The sequence below is a fragment of the Manacus vitellinus genome, unplaced genomic scaffold (genome assembly GCF_001715985.3).
Source record: "Manacus vitellinus isolate BGI_N305 unplaced genomic scaffold, ASM171598v3 scaffold_48_pilon, whole genome shotgun sequence".
Taxonomy (NCBI): Eukaryota; Metazoa; Chordata; class Aves; order Passeriformes; family Pipridae; genus Manacus; species Manacus vitellinus.
This window is the reverse complement of record NW_021940593.1, coordinates 5237000-5251115: the sequence shown is the minus strand read 5'-3', so window position 1 is coordinate 5251115 and position 14116 is coordinate 5237000. Positions and strand designations below refer to the sequence as shown.

Here is a 14116-nt window from a genome sequence, read left to right as displayed (position 1 = left end):
AGTTAGTGTACAAAACTAATTTGCTGGTTTTTTTTTTTCATAGCAAGCAATTTATTTGGGACAAGTTCTGCTTTTTATTCTCCATTTGCAGCACAGAGAATTCACTGCAACACTGGTTTCCTCTCTATCGTGTGTAAGGTCTGCTTTTCAAACGTTGTAGGTACTGAGCATTCAAGTAAAATTCCCTAACAGTTACTGACTTCTTTTTTTTTTCTTCTTTTTTAAAAAGTGTGCAAAACTGCAAAACTCATTGTATTAGAATGTGTAAGGTCAAAGGGGTGGAACGGCTGACAGAGGTTTGATTGAATAAATGCATCAGAAACCTTCAAAACAAACACTAACCTGGAGAATCTCCAATGACATTTCCTGTGCACCATTACAAAATATTTTTATATTCATGAGGAAATAAAAAAAAAAAAAAAAAAGCTTGCAAGGCAGCACATGAAGTATTCACAGCAGGAATATGATTGAAAAACTACTAATATAAATGTAAGATGTTGACTGATGTCTGCACTAAGAGCATCTGACTTTTAGCACTGGCCTTGATTACACAGGAGATGGAGCAGCCATTACAATTCAGGAAAAAAAAAAAAAAAAGAAAACAACCCAATAAATCATTGTCAAATTTTGTAACCATTTGTTTTCAAGCTCCTATTTTCGTTGATAGCCTCCACATTTGTATGGTTAAGTCATTGTTGCTGTGTTTCCTTTTTTTTTCATATTTTTTTGTGTGACCCCAAGAATTGGTCTCCCTTCCTGGCGCGGGTCTCGCGAGTGCGGGGAAGGTTCACTCCTGTCCCCCCCGGTACAGAATCACAGAATCACTCCCCTCTAGCTGCCTTTTCTAGCACCATTACACTGAAAAAGAAAGATGAGAATGCACGAAGGACAAGCAGTGACAGCGGCGGCTCCTCCATTGTCCCGGATGGCCTGGGGCAGCATGCTAAGGAAAGGTGCATGGAACAGCCGGACACGGGGCGGAGGCCACGCTCCCTCCCGAGCACTCCTCTCCAGCCCCCAGCCAAAAGACATGCATTAGAATGTAGGAAAACCTTCCAGAAACATCTCTTAGCCAACTGCAGACTTTTCTGTTGCCACACGAGTGCAAAAAAAGGGGCAGGATGTGAACCTGTAATTTTTTTTTGTCGTCGCTGTTGTCGGTTTCGGGTTTGGAACTTGGCTTGGTGACAGAACACAAAAGGAAAAATTCCTACGCATACACATTAGGTCTGTCTCCACTTTTATAAAACTGGAATAAAATGGGAAAGTGCCATGTTTATAGTTCCTAATTGAAGTTTTAATGTCCTTTTGACACAAAAAGGTATATACATATAAGAGCTACGTAACCTTCCTTTTTTCCCCCCGACTGGACAAGTGTCAAACCCTGTAGATTCGTAGGGCAAAACAAGATTGGTCAGGAAAGAATTGTTCCTATAACTGGTAATCTGACACTATGTCCTTTTGCCATTTAGAAAGGTCCTTTTTTTTTTTTTTGTTTTCAGTTTATTCAAGTTTGTCTCTCTTCATGGTTGGTGGGGTTTTTTTTGTATGTTTTTTTTTTTTTTTTTTATCTCCGATAAAAAAAATATTCAGACTTTTGTAATCTGCGTATGCTGATCTTCATCAAAAGGTTCATTCTCTGGATCAGAGTCAGTGGTGTCAGAGTATCTATAATGATCAGGTTCATTGTCACTAACATCTGGTGTTACAGAAGTTGAACTGCTAGCCTCTGGGTTTGATGGCTCTTCTACTGTTTTTGTGAAAAATAGCTTCACCTGGGGAAGGAAAAAACAACATTTAAATAGGAAACCTGGACTTGAACCGAGCACAGGTAACAAAGCAATTTGTAACAGCTACACTGAATCACACGAGTGTTCCCCTCTCTCCAGAGACATTTTCCAGCTTCTCCCTGCCACAACAGACAAAATAAAGCCCTGCTCCAGCAGCAGGATTTTCCAGCCCCATTGTGCCTGCCTGCAGCAGTCACTGGTGCTCCTGAGTTGTAGCAGCAGGACACACCATCACAGCAGGCCAAGCTTTGCAATCCTCCTGCCTTCCAGAGCTCTGGGATTGTGGTAAGACTGCACAGGAACGAATAAAACGCTCTCTAATGGGTGACTGGTGAGTGAAAAGTCTGATCCAAGCAACATTCCAACAAGCAGCTCTGACCATTACCTTCAAACCAGCACTGCCAGGGTCTGGCTGATATTTTCTGAGCAAGGTAGAAAATGCTCAAGTTCTTACAAATGCCTTTCCCACGTTTAAAACACTGCTGGCAATGGCTTGTATTCCCCAAGGCTTAACTCCCAGGTTAAGGTATTCCCAGGCTCACAGAAGAGCTGGGGTAGGAAGGCACCTCTGGAGATCACCCAGTCCCACTGCCCTGCCCAGAGGAGCAGGTGGCACAGGAACATGTCCAGGTGGGTCTGGAATGTCTCCAGAGAGGGAGACTCCACCATCCCCATGGGCAGCTGTTCCAGTGCTCTGCCACCCTCAACACAAAGAAGTTCTTCCTCATGAGGAGGTGGAACCTCTTTGTGTTTTAGTTTATGGCTGTTGCTCCTCATCCTGTCGCTGGGCACCACCAAAAAGAGTCTGGAACAATCTTCTTGGCACCTGCCTTGGGGATATTTGTGTGGATTAATGAGATCTCCTCTCAGTTTTTTCTCCTCTAGACTGAACAGGCCCAGCTCCCACAGTCTCTCCTCATAAGACATGCTCCAGACCCCTCATCATCCCTGTGGCCCCTCTGCTTCCCACAAAACAGGTAAATCAAGTCAGGAATTAGTGTGTCAGGCTCAGAGCTCGTGCAACGCAGCTGCTACAGGGAAGATGCCACCTGGGTCACTGGCTCTCCTGCTACTCGTCTCTAATGGCTTTGAGAAACACCTGAAACAACCTGAAGGCTTTAATCCCAGTTCTCAACATCTATCAGCTTCCCAGAAAGCAGATAAACATCCAAAGCAAAGAACTTTGCTAAGTGGTGGCAACACCAACACAGGGACTCAATCTCTACCCAGCAGTTTCACACGGTCCCTCCACGAGGCAAGACAGACAAATCAGAGCAAGTCATGCAGCTTTTCAGCTTTGTTCAGACAGAATATATACTGACCTTGAAGTTTGGAGAGAAATATCTGTTGGCTTTGTCTTTATTTGCTTTGTCTAGATCGTTTTTTGTTAATGTAAGGATTAAATATTCCTTATCATTATCTGAGCGCTCTGTACTGAAAATACCATCAAGTTCCTGATCTGCAACTAGACTTCCATTTTCTACTTTGTCTGAATTTTCATCCAGTCCTATGAAGAATGTATTTACCCAAAAGTGAAACATTTTGTCCTGGGGGAGGAAGAACACAAAAAACAAGCTTGCTTTAGTATTCACTAGTGGCACATTCATTAGACTAATATCATCATCATCATCTGGTCAGAAACAAATAGGTAATAACAGACAAAACTTGTTTGGACAACAGTACATCATTGGTTACATTGCATGCAAAGACATTTTCACCAAATCTCCTGCACAACACACAAAACTCTGCATTAATCAAGCTCAGTTTTAAGCAATCAAGCTTTCACAAGTCACTCCTTATCAAAAGTTGGGTTTACACCTACAATAAAAGCGGATGACAAGAAATTAAATAAGTCTTAAACTTGCAATCACAAGGCATAAACAGATTTTGTTTGCTTCACACCTTGCCAAGCAATTGCCAAACCTAACAGACAACACGAGTAAACCAGCTCAGGTGAGTTAAACACTGATAATACAGAAGAGTCTACCCCCCAACAGAAAGCTTTCCTTTATTTTTATACAGAAATAGCTGTAATTGAGCAAAACCACCCTACAAACCCAGGACTCCTTTAGCTGTGGATTCATTACTGCTTTACTGAGGTGGTTCCTACCAGTCAGACCTTTACTGACCAGTACTAAGAGAAGTCAGACTCAGTGTCTGCTGTCCTTCTGCTCAGCAGGAGGTTTTTAAGGAGGAGCTGAGGCAGGGATAGTTGAGGTATATCCAGCTTAAGAAGAACTTCACAGATGACCAACAGGTACAAGTTTGGTTACCCACTCTGACACTGCCACAGCTATACCTGTACAAAGAGGCAAACCATCAGTGTCTCAGTGATTTTAAAGGCTGGAGAACCAGCTGATATTGGCCAGAGCATCACACACTCCCCACTCGGACTGGCAGGGGAGCATCTCTCTCCCTGTGTGCTCAACAGGTTTTGTTCTTGGCTGGACAAGCTCTGGGGGTGATACACCCAGGAACCTCCCCTCAACAGCTCCATAGGATGCACTGAATGCCCTTGGTTTAGCTCTCCATCTCTTGCCCTTCTGCCAGTCAAGAGCTGACATTTCCAAGATCAGCTGTGGTTGGCAGGTTGGTCCTGCCTCACACATGAAGCATTTCTCCTTCTGAAGCTGAACTGTATTTACTTGCTCCTCACAAAGGAACTCTGCCATTTGACTCTGATTTGAGTTTTCAAGCAAAAGATCCAAACTGCAAATAAATGACCAGTCTCCCCACAATGGTCAGTATTGCTGCATCCCTGCTGAATCTGCTGCTCCATTCCAGAACCTTAACTTACATTCACCTGCCTCAGAAATCAATAAAAACAAGTACACAAATCCTGGACATTCAGAAGTGTCTGATCAACCAACTTCTACCTGCCTGCCTTCTCTACCAAAGGTCAGCAGACCCATTTCCAGTGTTTCAGGTAAAGCCCACAAAAACCCTTCCAGCTTGTGTGCATTTCTGTGAGCGCCCGAGAGACTCCCAGCCTGTAACAAAGGGCAATGGCAGAGACAGAAGTCAAATAATTCAGGTAGAAACACTGCTGGAAGTTAAGAAGTTACCCACTTCACCACAGGCCTCTCCAGCACCTTTGGGAATCAAGCTGATCTGCCAAATTTACATGCTGTAATCACAGTTGTGTTGGAAGCCTTTTTTCTGGGAACACTTTTGCCACTGGTGCAGGTCCTCAGTGCCACCTGTGTCACCTCCAGTGTGCAGCACACGGATGGGAAGTGGCTCAAAACAGTGGAAGGAAGCAGTGCCAAAGAAAACCAGGCCCCTGGATGTGAAGCAATGCCAGCAGAAGGCACGGGCTTGTCATGCCTCACCTTCAACTCCAGCACGGGGGGCAGAACCAGGAAGGATTTACTTGGCATTTGAGGGCCTGCCTGAACAAGCAACTGCAGGGACTCAGCTCCACAGACAGAGGCTGGGGAAGACAAGACAGATGACAAACTTCTTGCTAGACAGCTTTTAATCTGTTTTCCTTGGGATAAATTTCCAGAGGTCTTCAGGGACTCAAACTAAACAATACAACTCAGCTGAGCTGGTCATTTTTCCTTTTATCTCCCTCCAGCTTTGTAAAGCATTGGGTTATTTTCCTTTCTTTCCCACTACAGTAACTTAATTAGCTTAATAACTGAGTTCACAGGTCCTGGAACATGGCACAGCCACTCAAATTGAGGGAAGACTTGGTCAGGTTTTTTGGAATTAGCTCCTATGGGTGATAACAGTGTCACTGTTTGCACTGAATAAACCTTCTTATTCAAAGTGAGGATTCAGCTAAAGCATCAGACTCCAAGATATTTCATGCAAGACAACGAAGAAAGATGATGTAATATGGGCCAAAGATAGGAATTTTTAAAAATCAAGGCATGAACTGAATTTGGGCTTTATATAGCAAATCAAAATACCAGACCAAGTGCTCACATAAGACAGTTTAATGAATAGGCTTCTGAAAAAGAGTATTGGAGACTGTTTTTCAATGTGTTTTGCTTCACTTCCAGTTACATCACAGACATCTGTCTTAAAAAAAAAAATAAAAATCGCAGCTGTACTTCTTCCATAACCAAATCTGTACCATAAAATCTACCAAAAAAAGCTGATTTAATCTCCCTATTGTGACACACAGGACTACTCCTACCTCGTGCAGCTTCTCAGCTCTCACTGACAGAAAAACATTCTTCACTCCAGAGCTGGGACCTGTCTCTAACTGCAGGCTGAGATCCAACCCAAGATCATTTAAGCCATCAGTTAGGAGTTCCTATCTCCTCCTGAGAGTTTACTTTGCAGAGATCTACAGGCCCTTCCAGTCACTCTGCAGCAAACCAAGGGGTTTGGAGATGCTGTCCAAGACATGGAGATCCTGTTTTAGCCTGTTCCAGGCTGGCCTCAGCCTTCCCACAGTCATGGCTGAGGGAACTTCTTGTACCATTTTCAGATCAACAGTTCAAGTCTTCTGACATTTTCAGAGTTCATTCTTCAGTGTTTGCCAAACAGCAACTGCCCAAAAGCCTCCTTGAACTATGAAGCAGAACTTCTCATCTCCAGACTGGAGAGCTGAAACACAACTGCTCTAACAATGCTGTCAGCCCTGCCCACGTTGGAGACTGGCACTAAAACACCACTGACTCCTACAAAGTAAACCCACAGCAGCATTTCCCTCTCATCTGTACTGGGAGGACTCCTGAGAAAGGTCTCCTTCACCCCCAGGCTCTGGAGGCAGGAAGATTAGGAGATCTTCTGTATTATTTTTAAACAGACTCTCATTGAACCAAGTGATCTAAGGATACTCTGAAATACTTAAAAATTATCATGTCAGCATCAATAACTGGAAGAAAAAAGGCTCTGCATAGATACATGGAAGCAAACCTAGAGAGACTGTGGCAGCAGCCTGAGATGGAAGAACAGTCAAGCTACAAAGCAGGACAACAAAAAGCCACGCTCAAAAAAAAATCCCCCAGATTGCTAAATTCTATCCATCAGAAATTCATACACAATAACTGTACTGGAGCCCCAAGCCATTTTGTTCTCATGTGGGCATGCATTTCATTCTTGAAAGGAAGTAGCTACATCACACTGAAGAAATGGTCTGAGAATAAAGTAAACAACTTGATTAGACAAGAAAAGACCAAAAGCTCTGGACTTCCTAACTGATGCCAGGTGGCAGAGACTGTGGAAGAGCTGAAAGAGGGAAACTTTTCCAAAGCAGTCACCCCCTTACCAACAATCCTTTGGCTGAGGTCAGCCCTCAACAGCCACCAAAATTAACTTTTGCCATTAAAAGGCAGGACGTGTGGTTGTTTTAAGTTTCACACTGCCTCTGCAACACTGGGTGCTTAAAGTCCCTTGGTTGTTCCACTTTGATTTGGTTTCTGCATAATAATTTATCCAAAAAGAGCTTGATCAAACTTCGGGAGGACCCTCCCAACTAGAGAGCTCTGCAGGTAATGCTGCTGCTCTCCAAAGGATTAAGAACTATGGAAGCAAGTAATGCTGAGGGAATCTGGGGCACTTCAGCTGAGGTCTGTGTTGTCAAACACCAGCCCAGGCCCAGCAGGAGGACACAGAAGTTTTCTTTCTCTCCAGAGGCTGAGACACAGTCATTCCCCAGCCTGAGGCTCAGAATGGATCAGGAATAACACTTTTAATCGATCTTATTAGTTTTTTTATTATATTAAAGTTAAAATGCAGACTGGTAAATATGGGATGTCTTTTAAGACTTGCACAGCTACCCATAAATCTGCTAACAGAAAACCTGGGAAGGACAAGAACCAGAGACAGGCAACAGACTTGGAATTCCACCTTTCATAAACCTGGTGACTAAGCCAGAACCTCTGGAAGATAAGATCCTGTTACTCCTAATTATACTGCTCCTCATGAATCAGGTGATCCCTGCACAGAGGTGAGCTTTGGAACACAAGTCTCCCCACTGGAAGGCCCTCACTTTGGGGGTTTTGAGTAAAAGCTGTGTAGTCAGTTGATCTAGAAAAGGAACAGGCAGAGAAGTGAAACACTTGGACAGAGAAATGTGTACAACTTTGAGCCAAGGTAGGTTTTTCTGTCACCAATATTCACCTTTGCCCTGTTCCCACCTTTTCATGTAACAAGCTGTCAAAGGACCATGTGGAAGGATCTGCTCTTGCCTGTGTTTCCAGCAGAGCTGAGAGAGGTGATCTTACCAGAACTGGGGAACATCTCACACCTACTTCCTTCTAGCCTCCATTGGTACTGAAAGTTGAGGCAATCAGATAGTCAGTTCAACAGATATTTGATTGTCAAGGTGGTTTCTTTACTGTCTGGTGAAGGGTTTCTATCTCAAAAAAGTCTGCAGGTGTGAAAAGAAGAGCTTTCACCACTTCTTGACCCTAACAGGTCAAGAACACTGAGAAAAGGAGCACCTCTGCATTACCTGTAACCCACAGAACCCAAACAGTCCTGGTGCTTGGTAAGAATACACAAAAAGAAAAAAAAATACATCAACCAGCTCCTCAGAAACTACAAAGGGACTCTTAAGAAATGAAACCACAATCTTTGACACTGCAATGAAAGTTTGGCCCAGTAACACTCCTGCTGTGGGGTTCTGAGGCTTTACATGCTCTTGAAGACCAAATTTACACAGCAGAAATGGTGTGTGCTCACCAGGAGCTCCAGTTTCTGCTGTCACTGGATCTCAGTGCTCTCTCCAGGGGTAAAACAAACACAGGAGTGTGTTCCTGAGGCCACAGGGCCCAGATCCAGCAGCTGACCCGCACACTGGGATTTCTGGGGTGGGCAGGGCAGCACAATGCTCCCTATAGTGCCTGTTTGCAATCCCTGTGCTACTGGAGATGGTAAAACCCCAGCAAATTCACAGTCCAGATAGGACAGAGTGCAGATAAAACAGGGCCTTGTCTCAGATGTTTGGGTTTTGTATTATCTCCTCCCTGCATCCCTCATGTCTAGCCCACAGTACCAATCTGGGTGCTCCTGTTCCCAAAAGTGGCTGCTCTGTGTTGCTGTTTGAAATGCCAATAATCTTAATGCTGACTCGAAAGCAGAATTTCTACTTTTAAAAAGTTGTGTTTTACAGACACTGTATTGCATATAGCTGCACTGACCAACTAAAACGTCTCATTAAACAGAAAACAGTCCCACTGAGAAACAGTTTCAAAACTTTTGCAGACATCAGCACACAGATTAAACTTGTTAACAACACCTGGTACCTGAACAAACACACAAAACAGTGTGCATGTGTATTTACACACAGCTACTAGGTACAACCTGCATGCTCAGTTTTAAGAGACTGATCACTGATGTTTTGTCTCCCAATCCACTCCAGGATTTCTTATTTTTAGGCCCTGCCTGTATACAGAACTCACTCACTGGATGCTCTCAAGTTTTAGAACCCCCATTAAACCATGAGTAACTACTGATGAAGAATTTTAAGCAGCAAGTATACAAAGGCAGCCTTTGATCAACATGGTCTCATCCTCACCTTTCACTCTGGTAGATGCAAACTGGTACCACAAGCACCAGAACTAATGAACCCCAGAGAGGAGCCATTCAGCTTTAAGAACTTGGTTTCAAAATAAGTTCTAGATTTAATTTCTTTCCACAGCTGATAAAATCCTCAGTGCTGAGTGAATTCTCTGAAGTGGAGGCATTGCAGCCAGGAACAGAGAGGTGGTTGAAGAGACTGCAGAGATACTTTTACCGAGTGCGTAGGAACTTAATTATCTCAGAAATTCAACTACATCTGACAGATGGGTAGGAATCAGCCAACAGCACAGACAGGATCTTCTGTGCCTGCTCAAAACCTTAGGAAAATTTAGTGAAGAAAACAGCTGGAGTTAACTTGCTCAGTATGCAAGTCTATTTTTAGGCTGAGAATGTTTCTTCCTCAATTAGATTACTCACTACTACCCAAACGACTGCAATGCATATCCAGGATCATTTTTATCCAACCTTTGTACTTAATCTCACCAACTCTCTCTCCAAACACCCAGTTTTCCTTCGGTGGTGGATCTGCTCCTTGGGAAAACTTGAAGGATTAAAGAATCAAAGAACTAAACACTGTGATTACACATCCCTGAAGAAGAACCAGAGTACCAGCCCTGCATCAGGCTCGACACCATTTTCCAGAAAAAGCAAGGAAACCAACCTTTTTCAACATCTTGTTCTGTTTGTGGAAGAATTCCACTTTGATATCACCGCACACGGGCAGAGGTTGAGGGAATTCAAAGTACATGTACTTGTCTTCACGTCTCGAGGGTCCTGAAGGGGAGGTGAATATCTTTACCTTGAGCTGGTACACCACAAACTGAGGATCTGCACGGCAAAACAGAGAGTCACTTTGTAAGAAATGCCTCCAAAGTGTCAAAAAGCACAATATTAGCAGCAGAACCATGATATTTTCAAAGTTAAATAAATATCTTTTAAGTGTTAAGCACCACAGGGCATCAAACTTTTCTAGAGGCTACTGCAAACAACAGATTTCTGTCCTTCATGGCAATACTTTCAGGCAACCAGAGCTCCTAGGAAGTCGTTGTTTTCAATATAGTAAGAAATAACTACATGAAGTGACAACTATTTGATGTTCTTTGTGTGCTGCATCACATGGATCTGAGGGGTTTTATTCTCTCTCATCTCTTCTTCCAATTGTAGAGTGGGTGGTCATGTCAGCACAAACTTCTACTCTTACACAAATGCAACTGTTAAACAAACAAAACAAAGGATAGAATCGAACATGAAGATACAAAACCAACCAGCACCGACTTGGTCCTGTATATATCACCAGCACCAAAGAAGTGCCACAGCAGAACTCCCAAATTAAATCTGCAGGGGTAACAGGGACATTATGAGAGGCTTTTAGTGCAGTCCAAGCAGGGTTTCTTTGGAAACTGCCAGACACCCCTGCAGAGCTGTGGGAATCCCTATGGAGCACATCCACATTATCCTGCTGAACAGCCCAGCTGTGAAACTGTTACAGACTCGGAGAGACACGGAATGGTTTGGGCAGGATCACCTCCCACTAGCCCAGGTTGCTCCAAGCCCTGTCCAACCTGGCCTTGGACACTTCCAGGGATCCAGGGGTAGCCACAGCTTCTCTGGGCAACCTCTGCCAGGGCCTCCCATCCTTCCAGGGAAGAATTTCATCCATATTTCCAACCTAAGTTTCCCCTCTGCTAGTGTCAAGTCCTTCCCCCTTGTCCTATCACCACAGTTCCTGATAAGAGTCTTCCTCTGGCTTCCCTGCAGCCCCTTCAGGTCCTGGAAGGTGCTGTGAGGTCTCTACCCAGTATTCTCTTCTCCAGGCTCGAACTGCCCCAACTCTCTCACCTTATCTCCCTCAAATCCTCAGAGCTGTGAAACCCTGACATCCTTTCATTTTGCCTGAGAGGCACAACCCTTCTTGGTCAGTGACTTTAGAACAGCACAATGATAACCAGGAAGTCAGGTTTGAAGATACTGTGCTCAGTGTAAAATTCCTCCCATCGCAGTCGATAATGCAGCTAAAGAAACAACACAGCCCACGGGTTTGACGTTCTGAAAAATCACTGAAAACTCCAGAGAAACTTAAAATATTGCAGCAGACAAAGATGCTGAAGTTGATAGTTCATCTGCCTTCTCAGGTGCTTAGCAAATCTGTTGTTCATCCCATGAAAACAGCACACCCAGAGCCTGCCATGGACACCCAAGTCAATGCTCACACGAGTGATTCAGACTTGTAGCTTCATTTGGCAAGTACAGCACAGTTTATCCAAAACATTAAATAAGTGGTAATTGCAGAAATCTGTAACCTCCACACCTCTCCCCTAGAGGCAGAGGTTTTTTGGCAGAGGCTCCTCCCTTCCTCCTCCTCAGCCCAGCCTGACAACTTGCTCGATTGTTTCTTCTGTGTGTTACGTGTTCAGGTAGTGTCTCACAACAATATTAACAGGGCCCATTTTAATCAAAGCCACAGGAGGCACTGGAATTAATTACACATTGCTGTAATCCCCATAGCAAAACCACCAGAAAGATTTTTTCCACCACCAAAAAAATGAGCACGCAGCACTAGGCAGTTACTGCCCTGTCACGCAGCCCACAGGACAGCAGAGTTTGTATTTATATTACAGAGCTTCAAGAAATCTGCTGTTCCTCCCTAACACAGTGTACCAGCAGATCAGGTTAATCATTTACAGGTGTATTCCAGGCTTTAGAAGCCTCCACATAAAGAAAAGTTTATTCCAGAGTTAATTAGATATTTACCCAGTTGAACTGATTCATTTATTTTTTTAAACATCATGGGGAGAATGATGTTGTTGCATTTGAAGCCAACACGCCATTAAGCAAATGTTTTGCAGCAATTCATGTTTCCCAAGAGTTGCTGTATTTTAAAAAAAGGAGGCTTTTTATAAAAGTAAGGAGCAAATATTGAAATATAAATATATTGGATGGTGGGGTCACCATCCCTGGGCGTGTTCAAGGAACGTGGCACTCGGTGCTCTGCTCTGGTGGACAAGGTGGTGATGGGTCAGAGGTTGGACTCCGTGGTCTTGGAGGTCTTTTCCAACCTAACTGACTCTGTATATGGCATCACTGATCTTCAAACCATCAAACACTCCCCAGTTTCAAACTGCAGTAAAACAATCCCGAGTCCCTCCCAGACCTCGAGTTACCCCACCTGGGAGGATCCCAGCAGACAGACCACACTAACCCAGCAGATTTTGGAAGGTGAGGGGTGTAAGTGTGACCTTCTCCATGGAGGTGTGCAGCTCTTGGTGCCATCACCACGCCCAAGGCCCACGTTTCCCACCGGGGGCCGGGTACTTACTGCAAGTTCCGCTGCTGAACATGGGAATTGTTTCAAACATCATCTTGTGGAACAGCAGTGCCACTGGTCTGTAATCCAGGTGATTCTTTAACAGGTAGCTATAGTAGTACACGTAGCGTCTCTGACTGGGAATTGTCACTCCCTAAACAGAGGGAAAACAAGTGTCAGAAACTGTGATCGTTCATCAGCATCACTGAGAGAGCTCCTGCCCTGCTCCTCAGATACCCCTGAGGGCAAAGGGACCACCAAGGAACAGGGGAATCATCAGCAACCAGTCTCCAGCAACAAGCAGGGCACTGGTTTTCCAGTAACTTTAGTACATCCTAAAGGGCTGGAGCCCTTCTGCTCTGAGGGAAGGCTGGGAGAATTGGAATTGTTCAGACTGGACAAGAGAAGGCTCTGAGGTCACCTAACTGTGGTCTTGCAGGATCTGAAGGGAGACGACAGGAAGGATGGAGAGAGACTACTGACAAGGGCCTGGGGTGACAGGACAAGGGGAATGGCTTCCCACTGACCAGAGAGTGGGATTAGACTGGATATTGGGAAGGAATCCTGCCCTGGGAGGGTGGGGAGGCCCTGGCACAGGTTGCCCAGAGAAGCTGTGGCTGCCCCTGGATCCCTGGGAGTGTCCAAGGCCAGGTTGGATGGGGCTGGAACTTAGACGAGCTTCAAGGTTCTTTCCAACCCAAACCAATCCACGATTCTGTGCTCTCCCAACATCCACCCCCAGTAATGAGGAAAAGAAGGCAGATTTTTCCCATATCTTAAAAACAAACCCTGCAGACATCCTGAGGGTCATGCTCCTGCTTTTTTTGGAGGGGGCAGTGTGAGGTGTTAAGCAGGAGGTGCCTTGAACATACTCTAATTTTTAAGCACCACTAGAGGAATTACATTTTGACAGCAGTTTAAGTCAAAAGATTCTGATGTTTACTAATATCACCGTACTCGGGACAGATGTTGCCTTCTAACGTTCCTCTGAAATGTTTTCCCCCAAAAAAGCTGGGAAGTTTCATTACAATAGGCCCTACAGCCCAAAGTGTGCAATGAAAGACTTCAGTTGTTACAACTCTAAAGCAAATATTTGCTTTGAGAGCATATAACCTACAAATGTTTTCATTACTGATTTTCAGTCAGCTTAAAGCTTCGAGTAAGGGAACAGTTTTAAAGCTCTTACAGCTAACATTTTCAAGCAAAAGTGAGAAAGATGAAAAATTATTTCATTTCCCAGAAAATGCCTTACATTTATAATAACCTGTATTACATACAACAGCATCAGTAAGTAAATTTTCTGATTAAAGCTGGGTGGGATTACAATAAATAAAAATAAGCAAAAGGTTTTCATACATGAGTCTGTGAGCATTTTGGTCATAAAACCTACCCCAAGCTATTTCTACAAGCTCTTAAGTTTCACCTGCTTCACCTCACAGCAGCCATAAGCTTAGAGTGGCCAGAGTACTTTCAATTTAGCAAATCTCTATTCTGCACACATGAAAATAGTCACTTCCTGCCATTATTAAAAAAAAAT

The 14116-nt window shown here is 44.1% G+C and overlaps 1 protein-coding gene across 1 annotated transcript in view; it reads right to left on the bottom strand.

Moving 5' to 3' along the window:
• Window positions 1-203: 203 nt before the first annotated feature.
• The window catches only part of PTEN (phosphatase and tensin homolog), a 43256-nt gene continuing 29343 nt past the window's right edge, over window positions 204-14116 (bottom strand). The window contains exons 6-9 of the mRNA XM_008927059.4: window positions 12592-12733; window positions 9937-10103; window positions 3113-3337; window positions 204-1775 (exon numbers count right to left, since the gene is read on the bottom strand). Coding sequence (XP_008925307.2) covers window positions 1590-1775; window positions 3113-3337; window positions 9937-10103; window positions 12592-12733 — 720 coding nt within the window. The 3' untranslated portion in view covers window positions 204-1589. The remainder of the gene's footprint in view (window positions 1776-3112; window positions 3338-9936; window positions 10104-12591; window positions 12734-14116) is intronic.